Source organism: Canis aureus, chromosome 10, assembly GCF_053574225.1.
Source record: "Canis aureus isolate CA01 chromosome 10, VMU_Caureus_v.1.0, whole genome shotgun sequence".
Classification (NCBI taxonomy): domain Eukaryota; kingdom Metazoa; phylum Chordata; class Mammalia; order Carnivora; family Canidae; genus Canis; species Canis aureus.
In genome coordinates this window covers 57,335,748-57,348,023 of record NC_135620.1, presented here as the reverse complement: position 1 = coordinate 57,348,023, position 12,276 = coordinate 57,335,748, and the positions used below count along the sequence as shown (strand labels likewise).

Genomic DNA, 12,276 nt, shown 5'->3' with positions numbered 1-12,276 from the left:
GCCACCAGTGGAGACCCGGGGTGACATCCAGAAGACCCGGCCCACAGCAAAGCTCCCAGCCCCCCTTCTCAGAGCAGCAGGTATGTGCCACCACGAGATAATGACCACTTCCCCTCTCCGCTCACCATTTCAGTTGTTCGGTTGCTTCTTGGCTTGGGAGACACGCAACGTCAGCATCCCTGCCCTCAACGACAGTAAGTACATCGGGATGAGCGTCTACAACGTGGGGATCATGTGCATCATTGGGGCCGCCGTCTCCTTCCTGACCCGGGACCAGCCCAACGTGCAGTTCTGCATCGTCGCCCTGGTCATCATCTTCTGCAGCACCATCACCCTCTGCCTAGTGTTCGTGCCCAAGGTACGGCCCGCCCTCCGCATCCTGCCGTCCGACCTCTGGCCTCTGACCCTGCCCAGGGGACTGCTAGTTTCCTACACTTCCTGGCAGTTCTACGCTTTCTCTGCTTGTGATGATTATAGTTCACATCACGGAAAGTTAGGAAATGCAAACAAGTAAAAATCAGATTTTCCAGTCTCGCCACCCAAAAACTATCACTGTCAACGTTTTGTTTTAGTTTTTTACTAAAAACTACGTATTTTTGATGTTTCCTTCCAGTCTTTTTTTTAATATGTTGTTTATTTATTTAAGAGTGCACACACATGTATGTGCGCACCGAAGAGAGAGAGTAGGGGGAGGAGCAGAGGGAGAGGAAGAAGCAGACTCCCCGCTGACACAGAGCCCCAGTGCAGGGCTCCATCCCAGGACCCTGAGATCATGACCTGAGCCAAAATCAGGAGTTGGACACTCAACTGACTGAGCCGTCCAGGTGCCCCTCCCAGTCTTTTTTAAATGGTTAGGCAGTGAACTTTCTCAGTTACAGCTCTGATTATAGCTCACGTATTGTTTCATAGTTTGCCTTTTCCACTATGAATTTCTCCTTTGTATTTCTCACAGTCATAACCACCAATGGGAGGGCATGCTCCATGTTTTCTTGTCCATTTGATTCCCTTATTGATGAGCATTACAGCCATTTCCAGATCTTTTATGTTATAAATGAACTTCTTTTCTCCACATAACACATGATCCCCGCTTCTGGCCACACTCTTCAGACAGGCCCTCAGAAGTAGTATTAGTGGGAAAAAGTACTAAATGACCACTTTTGGCAGCCACTGACAGGTCGCATTCATCTGAAGCACTGACCTCCAAGACCAGCCTGAGAAGTATTTTTCAAACCTTCACCTTCCCGGCAGTGGGCAGGTGAACCAGAGGCTCCGGCATCTCGGGAGTCCCTGCAGGAAGCTGGTCTCAGCATCAGGGAAGAACGGGAAACAGAGAGGGTGGAGGGAATCATTGGCCTGAGTGGGGTGGGGTGGGGCATGCCTTGGAGTACGGTGGGGGGGGGTGGGCCAGGAGATCAGTCGGGACCACTGTACCCTAAACAGGCCGCCCGTGGCCCCGCATCCAGTCAGTCCCCACGTGGCAGCTTCCCCTGAGCACTGCTGCCCTATATGCCTTCCTTCTCTGTCTGTCACACCCACCCAGGCTCTGGGCCAACGCTAAGACCTCGCTGCCCGCACTCTGACATTCTTTGATTCCGGTCAAAGATGCCAGATGGCTCCAAGCCCAGCTCTGACCGTGTCCCTCTCCTTTGTCAACCTCGGGAGCTCCTCATTGCCCTCCTGGTTCCGGAATCAAGTCCCCGATACCGGGCTGCCTTTTAGGGCCCTTGGGTCCCCTCCAGTCTCCCAGAGAACCGTGTGCACCATCCAAACTGCTCTTCTTCCTAAGCACCCCTCTCTTCACCCTGCCCCCCAATTTGCATAGGCCACTTCTTGCCCCCCTTAAATTCCCTTCTGTCACTGTCCCTCGAGCCCTGCATAGAGCCCAGCCCAGGCCCATAGCACCCACAGCCCAGCCTGCCCTCAATACTTCTGGCCTCTAGACCATGGGGTCCTGGCAGACGGGGGTCCTAGCTCCCTCAGCCCCTGCTCTCCAGAGCAGGCCCATGTCAAAGCAGGAGTGTTTCTTGAAGAAATGAGTAAGATCAGGATTAAGCAGCAGCCTTATCTCTCCTCTAACAATGCTTTTGTCCATGACCGAGCTGGTCACCGGTCTGTCCTCAACACTCACCAATGGTTCCAGTAAGAGAGGCCTTCATTTGCCTCCATCCACTGTCTTCCAATGTCACCCTCAGGGTTATTTTCCATGCAGAATGAGGCCCAAGGCAGAGTGAGGCTCAGCTGGCATCAGGCCGAAGGGGAGCTGGTGGGCTCCACGGGGTGGTTGGGATGCAGGTGGAGTCAGGATCAGGAGACCAGACTTCTGCTGATTAGGAAGGAAACTGAGGAATGCCTGGGTGGCTCAGTGGTTGAGTGTCTGCCTTTGGCTCAGGTCGTGATCCCGGAGTCTTGGAATCGAGTCCCGCATTGGGCTCCCTGTAGGGAGCCTGCTTCTCCCTCTGCCTATGTCCCTGCCTCTCTCTGTGTGTCTCTCATGAATGAATAAATAAAATCTTAAAAAAAAAAAAAAAAAGGAAAGAAACTGAGACTCAGCGAGAGGGGGGAGGGGCCTGCCCAAGGTCACAGGCAAGCAGGTGGCAGAGACCAGTCTGAGCCCAGGGCTCCAGACTCCCAGCGTGCATCCACGCTGCCTCCAGCGCAGGACCTGCTGCGGCGGAGTGGACGGGAGATGGTGCGGGGGGAGGACCTCTGGCTTCTCTCTTCAGCTCCACCTTGTCCTTTCAGCTTATCACTCTGAGAACAAACCCAGACGCAGCGACTCAGAACAGGCGATTCCAGTTCACTCAGAATCAGAAGAAGGAAGATTCTAAAACGTCCACCTCAGTCACCAGCGTGAACCAAGCAAGCACGTCCCGCCTGGAGGGCCTGCAGTCTGAAAACCATCGCCTACGAATGAAGATCACAGAGGTAGCTCCGCCAGCACTGGCAGCCAGGGCCCCAGCCTCCCTCTGTCCTAATGCAGGGCTTCTCAGAGCTGCCCCACCCAATCTCGACCCCCTTCTAAGAACCACCCCCCCCCCCCGCATCGGGCTGTGCAGTCCCATGTGCTGGGATTACAGCCATGAGAACCAGGGGGGCCGTGCACTGGACAGAGGCAGTTTGTCAGAATCCACTCACCAGGCCCAGGCTCGTAGAGTCCAGCAATGCCTCAATTCAAGACACCCTCAGAAAGCAAGGAGTTCTTAGAGATTTGTGAGCTCCCAGATTATGGGAGCTTCCTAAGTGTGTGGGGGACCCCTCCCCTTAATTTTTCACTCTCACAACCCAATAACCACCCTCATCCATATGATGTACAGCAAGACAGGAGGGGGTGAAGAGAAACTTTTCAGGCAGGAGAGATTGCTGAAGTGGACCTCACTGTTGTCTTGAGGGTCCTTAACTCTTTCTATAGAATTCCAGGGAGGCTATACCTAGATTCCTTTGTGCCCAAGCCAGACCTCAAATTCTGGACTTTCTGTACCTGAGAGGGGAGACCAAATTATCCACCCTTTCTTCACCCTTCTCTTTGAGTCCAGGTGTGTGACTGGCCTATGGTCTGAAAGCATGTGCTTCACAGAGAAACCCTCATTTAATGAGTGGGATGGGGAAGAAACAAAGGAGTGTGTTGGCAAGGATACTTGCTAAGTTACTGTAACAAAGAGGTCCCAAAATGAAGTGGCCCAAAGAAAATATTTCTCTCACCTAATAGTCCTCAGGAGATTGATCCAGGTTGGCAGGCAGCTCTGCCTCCATGGCCATGGCTGAATGAGGTTCATTCACACTTGCTGTTTGCCACTCCCCAGGGTCTGTTCCTCACCAGGACAGTTAAAACTGGGTGGAAGGCATGGCCTGTTCCACATGTCTCAGGAAGGGAAGAGGGAGTCCACACAAGAGATAAGCAAGTAATACAAAAATTGTGCACCTTTTGGGTCTGCTCCAGTTACCTTGGCAAGAACTTAACAATGATCACACTTAGACACAAGGTAGGCTGGGAAATGTGGTCTCTAGCTGGACAGTCGTGAGGAAGAAGTGGGATCCGGGGTTGCCAGAGTAGATACAGGATGCCCCAGTGAAATTTGAATTTCAGACAGCCAATCATACTTTTAGTATAAGGATGACCCATACAGAATTTGGGATATACTTACACTAGACAAATGATTCATTGTTATCTGCAATTCAGATGTGACTGGGCATTCCGTTTGCTAGATCCGTAGCCTTTTGGGGCGCTCACATTTAGTCTGTCACAAAGATCTACGACAGAGTTCTGCGCATCTAAACCTGATGGTTTAGGATGAGATAGCCCCCCATTAGACCCCAGAGCAAAGTAGGAAAGGTTTCTGTCCTTCAAAGCCCATGGCTGGTTCTGCTTTAATATCAGACCTCTCTGTGACTAGAACTACCCTAACTTGACACTTGACTTTTACTTGCATACTCCAGCAAAAAGAGTTCACTCACTTCAGGAAACCTGAAACTGAAGCCAGTGTCAAATCCCTAAAATGAAAAAAAAAAAAAAAAATGAAAAAAAAAATCCCTAAAATGTTGGGTTGTTTTTCCTGGGATCAAATCACAATTGGGCCTTCTCTGATGCCTGCCCTGCTGTTTGAGTCACACACACAAAATGTATCTCTCCCTTGAAACTTATTTAAAAATTAATGACTGTGCTCTTGACATTAGAACAACACTTTACAGTTTATAAGTTTCTTTCCCTTATACTATAGTAGAATGCCCACCGCCTTCCCCAGTTACCACCATGTCCCCAGCACATCCGCATGCACACGCACGCACACACACTCACACTCACATGCACACACACCAGGTTTTTCAAGGGCTAAAGTGCCCCAGGGCTTGCATTCGACTTTTCTATGACCTGAAGGCAACTGCAGTCCATCCTCTAGAGGAGCACCTACGGTCTTGAGCTTCAGTGTCCATGTGCGACTCACAGCTGACCAGCCCACAGATCTGTCCTCCCCTGCTGGGTATCAACAACAATTGTAGTACTTTTATTGTAGTAGCAGGTTCCCCTCACGATGTGTCAAGGACTGGGCTAAACTTTAAGTGCGTTGCCTCATTTAATCTCCATAATAACCACAGGAGGTAGGTACTATTATTACCTCATTCTGCAGATGAAGGAAGTCAGACTCAGTCTCTCACAAGCCCATACACAGATGGTAAGGAGCAGCCCTGGGTTTGCCCCGAGGCCTGTCCAACTTCAGAGCCTGTACTCTGACACCACCCTACCTCCCTGGGCTTGCCCAGCTATTCCCTCAAGGCACAAGCCTGCACTGGACACATCGCTGCAAAGCCCTCCCCTCCCCAGCTCCTCCTGCAGCAGCAGCCAGCAGGGGCCCTCTGCAGCTCTGCCCCAGCCGGCAGCGGTCTCTCTCATCCCCCAGAAGCCTGCCTGAGGCCCAGTCCCATGTGCCTGTGAGCTGGGGGAAGGGCTGGGTCAGGGGCTCTGACTCAGCTGAAGCCTTTGTCTTCTAGCTGGATAAAGACTTGGAAGAGGTCACTATGCAGCTGCAGGACACACCAGAAAAGACCACGTACATTAAACAGAGCCACTACCAAGAGCTTAACGACATCCTCCACCTTGGGAACTTCACGGAGGGCACAGGTAGGAGGAGACGGCGTCTCTGCAATGTGGGGACCTGGGTATCACACACCAGCTGGCCATCTTCCACCTTCCCGACAGAGAAACTGAGGCTCAGAGAGGGGGTGGGGATTTTCGGAAGCCACACAGGCGCAGCTGGAGTATCTGGAATCCACAGTTCGGTGTCCGTTTGAAGTCCTGCCCTCCTAGAGCCGGGGCTTCTGTCTCTCAGTCTCCTGGATTCCAGTGGCGCATGTACCTGACACGGCCAGCAATCCCAGGGTTCTGATTGGAAGCACATTGTTCTTAATGAATAGTTTACCTTACATCTCCCAGAGACATTCCACAGTTTCGAATGTGCCTTCTCACCGTATGGGAAAGGAGTGGTCAGTTAGATACGACGTGACACTCAATCCCACCAGCCACTTGGCAATGCAAACCAAAATAACACAATCCAGTCTTACCCTACATTTCAGCAAAATTTTTGGAGATCACCAATGTTGTTAAGGGTGTGTAGAAAGAGGCATTCTCCTGCAATGTTGGAAGTCAGTCAGGCACATCCAAATGTTTAGATGTTAAACCTCTTGATTAGCATTTCCACTGGTGAGATCTTGCCCCTGGGAAATACTCCCACATGGGCAAAAAGTATATGGGTGGTGTTCATCACAACATTATTTGTAGGTGAGAAAAACTGGAATTAACTTAAATGTTCAGCATTTAGGGCGGTTTCATTCATTATGATGCAACCAAACAAGGTGCATAATGGGGTGGATCTATTTGTACAAATATGGAGAGCTCTCCAAGTGGAAATAGCAAGGTGAAGGCTAGCATTACAATACACATAAATGCACACACGTGTACACGTGTGTTATGTGTGTTAAGTGCATTTTTTAAAAAGGCTTTGAAGAACAAACACCAGATGGTAAACAGTATCCCCCTGTATGAAAAGGAACAGTATGTGCAGAGAAGGAATTCTTCTTACATTTCATTTAATATACTTCTCTGTTGTTTGCATTTTGTTGGCATTTATTCATTGATTTGCTATAAAATTATTTTTTACATCAATGAAAAATCTTCAGCTTCTTTTTTTTGGTTTTTTACAGTTTCTTTTATTCTAATTACATAAGTAATAAGTATTCTTATAAAATTCTTACTATGTAAGGTGTTGATTGCAAAAAAAGTTTAAATTAAGATAAGTAACAAGTAAATTGAAAGAATAAAAATTATTCACAGTAATTTTAGTATCTGGAAAAGGTGGGTATTTCAAAGTAGTGGAAGGAAATGAATTATTCAATAAATTTAATAGGGATAAGTGAATAGCCATCTGGAAAAGAATAAAGTTAAATTCTTACCTCACACCTAACAGAAAAATAAAGTCTAGCTGGATAAAAGATTTAAATGTAAAAAGTGAAACCATGAAAGAACTAAAAGAAACCACAGGAGAATTTTTTTTTTTTTTAATAATCTCAGCGAAGGGGCAGCCCCGGTGGCGCAGCGGTTTAGCGCCGCCTGCAGCCCAGGACGTGATCCTGGAGACCCTGAATCGAGTCCTGCGTCGGGCTTCCTGCATGGAGCCTGCTTCTCCCTCTGCCTGTGTCTCTGCCTCTCTCTCTCTCTGGCTCTATGAATAAATAAAATCTTTAATAATAATAATAATAATAATAATCTCAGCAAAGGAAGGCCTTTCTCAGTTTGATGTAAAACACAGAAACCACAATTGAAAAAATTGATAAATTTAACTATAAAAAAATTTAACAACACAAAAGCCACCATAAATAGTCAAAAAATCAAACAAACTAAGCCAAAAAAAATATTGTAACTCAGGAAATGAGCTTATTTTCTTACATATGCGAGAAATTTTATATCATTTATATGAAGTATATACAACTATATGCAAATTAATTTTTAAAAAGCCCAATAACAGAAGAAAAATGGGCAAAAGATAGTTCTCACAGAAGGAAGTGCAAGAGGTCCATATGTTTATGGAAAGATGCTCAAGCTCTCTCCTCAGTAAAAGCATGCAGATGAGGGATCCCTGGGTGGCTCAGTCAGTTAAGCATCTGCCTTCACCTCAGGTCATGATCTCCGGGTCCTGGGAATGGGCTTCCTGCTGAACAGAGAGTGTGCTTCCCTGACCCTCGCCCACCCCACTGCTGGTGCCCTGTCCCATCCCATGCTCACTTGTGAGCGCTCTCTCTCTCTCAAATAAATCAATAAAGTTCATTTTTAAATGCAGATGAAATTTTTAGTGAGATACCATTTTCACCAATGAGACTGGCAAAGACAAGAGATCAAAATATTGCAGTTTGTGGACACAATTGGGGAAATGGGCATTCTCAAACATTGCTGGTTGAATTTGAAATTGTTATGACCCAGTAGTTCCTTCCATATTCTAAGAACATGCATTCAACTTTATCACATTTGATAAAGTTGCTGTGAACCGTGAATTAATTAGTAAATACTGAACCACTACTCCTGGGCGAAATACAAGGTTTGGTTCCTGCAAGGCTTTCTCAGGTTGACATTTTGGTCAACCAATCAATGCACAACTTTGTTGCATGTGTGTTTCTGTCTGAAGACATCTTATTTAATATATTGTTGATTCATTAACACTATTCATTAGCACTATAATGCATGCCTGAATGAAGCCCATCTAACGCATATATTTTCTTCATCAGACACATCACAGCCTTCTTGCACTTATGCATGCGTTATAATGCTGTTAACCATGAGGGCAATGTGAATTTTCAACACTGTGTGTGTGTCAGCAAATGGCCCTGAAAGCATTACCAGTATTGATTTGGGGGTTGCAAATAAATTTGAGTGAGTAGACGAGTTCACAAATACAGAATCCATGACTAAAGAGGACCCACTGTCCTCACATGGGGGCAAAATGACATTCACTAAGTGACCCACTGCAAAAAAATCTACAAAACCCCAGTACTCCTCCAAACCCCTCGGTGGGGAGGGGGGGGGTTGAATATTTTGTATTCAATATTCCTTTAAATCTCTCCAGGTAGTTCTGAAGCACAGAGGGTTGAAAGCACCCACATCATCATGTTTTGTGCCTACACAGTATTTCTTTCAGTGGAGCCCCCATACATACATAAGTTGTAATTTATCCGTTATTACTTGAAAAATTCAGATTAGTCCCCACTTCTTTATATTATAAACAATGCTGATGTGAACATCTTATGTATAATTTCACACACTACCTTCATTATTTCCTTAGGATAACTCCCTGAAGTAAAAATTCTGGGTAAAAGATACATACTATTTTTTAGTGTTCGATGCTTATTGACAGTGACCTCCAAAAAGATTACACCAATTTAAATTCCCACTATCAGTTTACTGACTATTATTATTCTTTCAGTCTTTGGCAGTCTTATGGATATATATTTTACCTTGGAGGGTTATTTCCTTTGTCACTACATCCCTGTGCACCAGTGAAAAAGGCTTTTGTATATTAGAACTTTTCATGTCCAAGTTATGTTGCTTACATTGGTCGACTGGATTTCCTCCCTTTTTTCTTGGAGAAAAGAAATTCCCAGGAAGCCACTTCCATCCCTGGGTGGAAACTTTTGGGTTCATTGCCTTAGTCTTGAGAGAACTACTGCAGAAACCACAGCTCCAGAGGGATAATAAGGCTCTTTTGCATTCTCTCTCCTTGGGCAGCATCCCAATGACTGCATTTTTTTAATGAAGTTAACAGAATGTATTGTGATATTGTTGTTTTGCATTCAGATGGGGGAAAGGCCATTTTAAAAAATCACCTCGATCAAAATCCCCAGCTACAGTGGAACACAACAGAGCCCTCTCGAACATGCAAAGATCCTATAGAAGACATAAACTCCCCAGAACAGTAAGTACTTTCTCCTCTAGAATTCTTGTGAAAGAGCATGTTACTCATGCACAGCAGTTTCCATCTGCACCACATTTTCCCATGCATTATTTTTTTGAAGTCCACAGCAACCTCATGACACAGGTCAAATTACAATGCTCATTTTACAGATGAGAAAACGAATATTCAGAAAGGGGAAATGACTTATCAAAGCTCACCCAGTTTCTAAGTGCAGGAGATCAAATTTAAACCCAGGTCTGTCCCATCATCGAAACCACTGAGGCACACTGCCTTCGTTATATATAAAGCTTAACCTTGCTAAATGCACTTAATCCACAACTATTCACTGACACCTACTATGTGTCAGATGTTAAAGTGAAGAAAACTGATCCCACTGGCTTCATTGGCTCCAGAACAATTACTGATTGTTATTGGCAGTAAACAATTATTGATTAGTTATATGGCAGCCGTCAGTGGTTTACATATTAGTACCCTCCGCTAGAGTGTAAGCACCTTGAGGATAAGATATGAGCCCCTCCCATGTCCCTTGGACTCAGTGCAGCTTCTGGCACTGAGTCGGTTTTTGGCAAGTGTCTGTTGAATGAATAACAAAGATGCCTTCCTTCACAGAGCTTATTTTATCCAATGACATAATAACTTCATTAAAAAAGCAAAATCTGGTGTATTAAATTGTAAGTGCTTTGGAGAAAAATAAATTAGGGAAAGGCGTTAGAGATTGTAATCTTAAACAGAGCAATCGGAGAAGATCCAATGAGAAGGTGACATCTAAGCAAAGACTTGGACATCTCTGTTAGCTTTTATCCCACTGGCAATTTTTAGTTCTTCCTTGCTTAGAGCATCTTGGAAGCAGAGATTAGAAATGTCAACACTGATGGCACCATCGTGGGTGGCTCAGTTGGTTAGGTGCCCGACTCTTGATTTCATCTCCGGTCATGATCTCCAGGTCATTAGATCGAGCCCCACAATGGCCTCCACACCTAGCATGAAGTCTGCTTGATATTCTCTCTCTCTCTCCCTCTGCCCCTTCCCCTGCTTGCTGTCTTGTGCACTCGCTGTCTCAAGTTAATTAATTAAATCTTTTTTTAAAAAAATGTCAGCACTGAAACTTGGTCCCTGGGAAGTGACAAGCACCAAAGACAGCCAGATCACCGACTGTAGTGTAATTTGGGGCCATTTAGTGTTAGAGCCAATAGTCTCTCAACCCAGTTAGCTCCAAGGTTTCATTGGCTCCAGAACAATTACTGATGGTTATATGGCAGTCGTCAGTGGTTTGCTTATTAGTACCCTCCGCTAGAGTGTAAGCACCTTGAGGATAAAGTATGAGCCCCTCCCATGCCCCTTGGACTGAGTGCAAGTTCTGGCACTGAGTCGGTGTTTGGCAAGTGTCTGTTGAATGAATGACAACATAAACCAGGACCTGCAGACAGCAACATGCCATGGCTCTGAGAGCCATAGACAGATGTCCACCTTGCCCAGGCAGATAACCCTTCCCAGGAGCCCGGACAGGGCCCTTTTATCCCATGATAAAGAGTTTCTTCCTCAGCTCCCCATTCCTGGACTCTTTGCCAGCACCCTCTTGTGTTAAAGAGTAGATCATAGCTCAGGTTACACAGGTTCAACTTGAACTTCAAAAGGAGAACTCCAACACACTAACCTCGTGAGCACCTGTGACATGTCCTTGGTAGAAACTCTCCCACGAACAGGTCCTTAGGGAGTGGGGGCAGCACTGCATCCATCCCCATCCGTGTCAGGACCCCATCCGTGCCAAATATACACACCAGGGGCACGCCTGTTGGGATGAGTTGATTTGCCTTCCTCACAAAGCACTGCGGTTTTCCAGAAGAAGCAGGAGCCCCACCTTCCCCAGTTCTGGCTTTGTTTCCTCTTAGTAAGTTACATAAACCCTGTACCCTTCCCTAGCCTTTATAATAGGAATAGCAATCCTTCTTTTACCTACTGGGCTTTTTTGTGGGTTTTTGTGGGGTTTTTTGTTTTTTTTGTTTTTGTTTTTGGTTTTGGTTTTGTTTTGTTTTTTTTTTTTTGAAGAGCTGAGGGTAGGGGGTGGGGGGAGGTCCTCACTTGAGCAGTCAGACACTGAAGACACAAGGAGGCCTAAGGATTCTGAGAATGCAGCTTCCCAGGTATGAGAGAGAACCACACAAGATGCAGCTGAGCAGAACACATCCTGCCCCCTGCCCCCCCACCATCAAGCAACCTTTTCTACAGTCAAGGTGACTTCTTGGCCTGGGGCAGCTCTGATGGGAACTTGGGCCCAAAGACTGTGGCAGTGAGAAGGGAGTCAGAAAGCAGCTGCCTTTCCCCCTCCCTGCGCAGAGTCCCATACCACCCCCACCTCCACCTCGCCTTGGGGCTTCTCTGGCTGTGCTTCTGCAAATTCACCCAAACTCTGGGAGCTCGGAGGCAGAAGGAGCTCATTCTCTGAGTTTAAACTGGATAGTGAAGGGAAAACAGTTCATCGGGATCGGGAGGTAGAGAAAGTATCCCGGGCTGGGGGAAGAGCATGTGCAAAGGCAAGGAAAAGTGGCCATAAGCAGCGTTTTAGGAGAAACCAGCCGCCAGAGGGCAGGGTTTGGGTGCAGGGCCAGTGGAAGTTTCACCTGGAGAATTAGGCAAGAGATCTTAGGCAAGGTTGTACCCTCCCCGCCCCCACAAGGTTGGAAAGGGGACACTAGTCACCAAGGAAGCTGAAAGACAAGGAAGGAACCTTGTCTTGGCTGGAATCAGCCCAGCAGAAACGGCTGAGGTCCTGGCAAGGCAGGGGGAGGAGCCAGTGAGGAAGGATGGAGCGCCAGATGCCTCCCGGTGC

The 12,276-nt window shown here is 46.7% G+C and overlaps 1 protein-coding gene across 1 annotated transcript in view; it reads left to right on the top strand.

Annotated features, from left to right (window-relative positions):
* GABBR2 (gamma-aminobutyric acid type B receptor subunit 2) overlaps positions 1-12,276 on the top strand; it is a 355,033-nt gene that overhangs the window by 333,634 nt on the left and 9,123 nt on the right. Inside the window, exons 15-18 of the mRNA XM_077912663.1 lie at positions 134-358; positions 2,743-2,925; positions 5,482-5,611; positions 9,332-9,449. Of these exons, the coding sequence (XP_077768789.1) occupies positions 134-358; positions 2,743-2,925; positions 5,482-5,611; positions 9,332-9,449 (656 nt within the window). The remainder of the gene's footprint in view (positions 1-133; positions 359-2,742; positions 2,926-5,481; positions 5,612-9,331; positions 9,450-12,276) is intronic.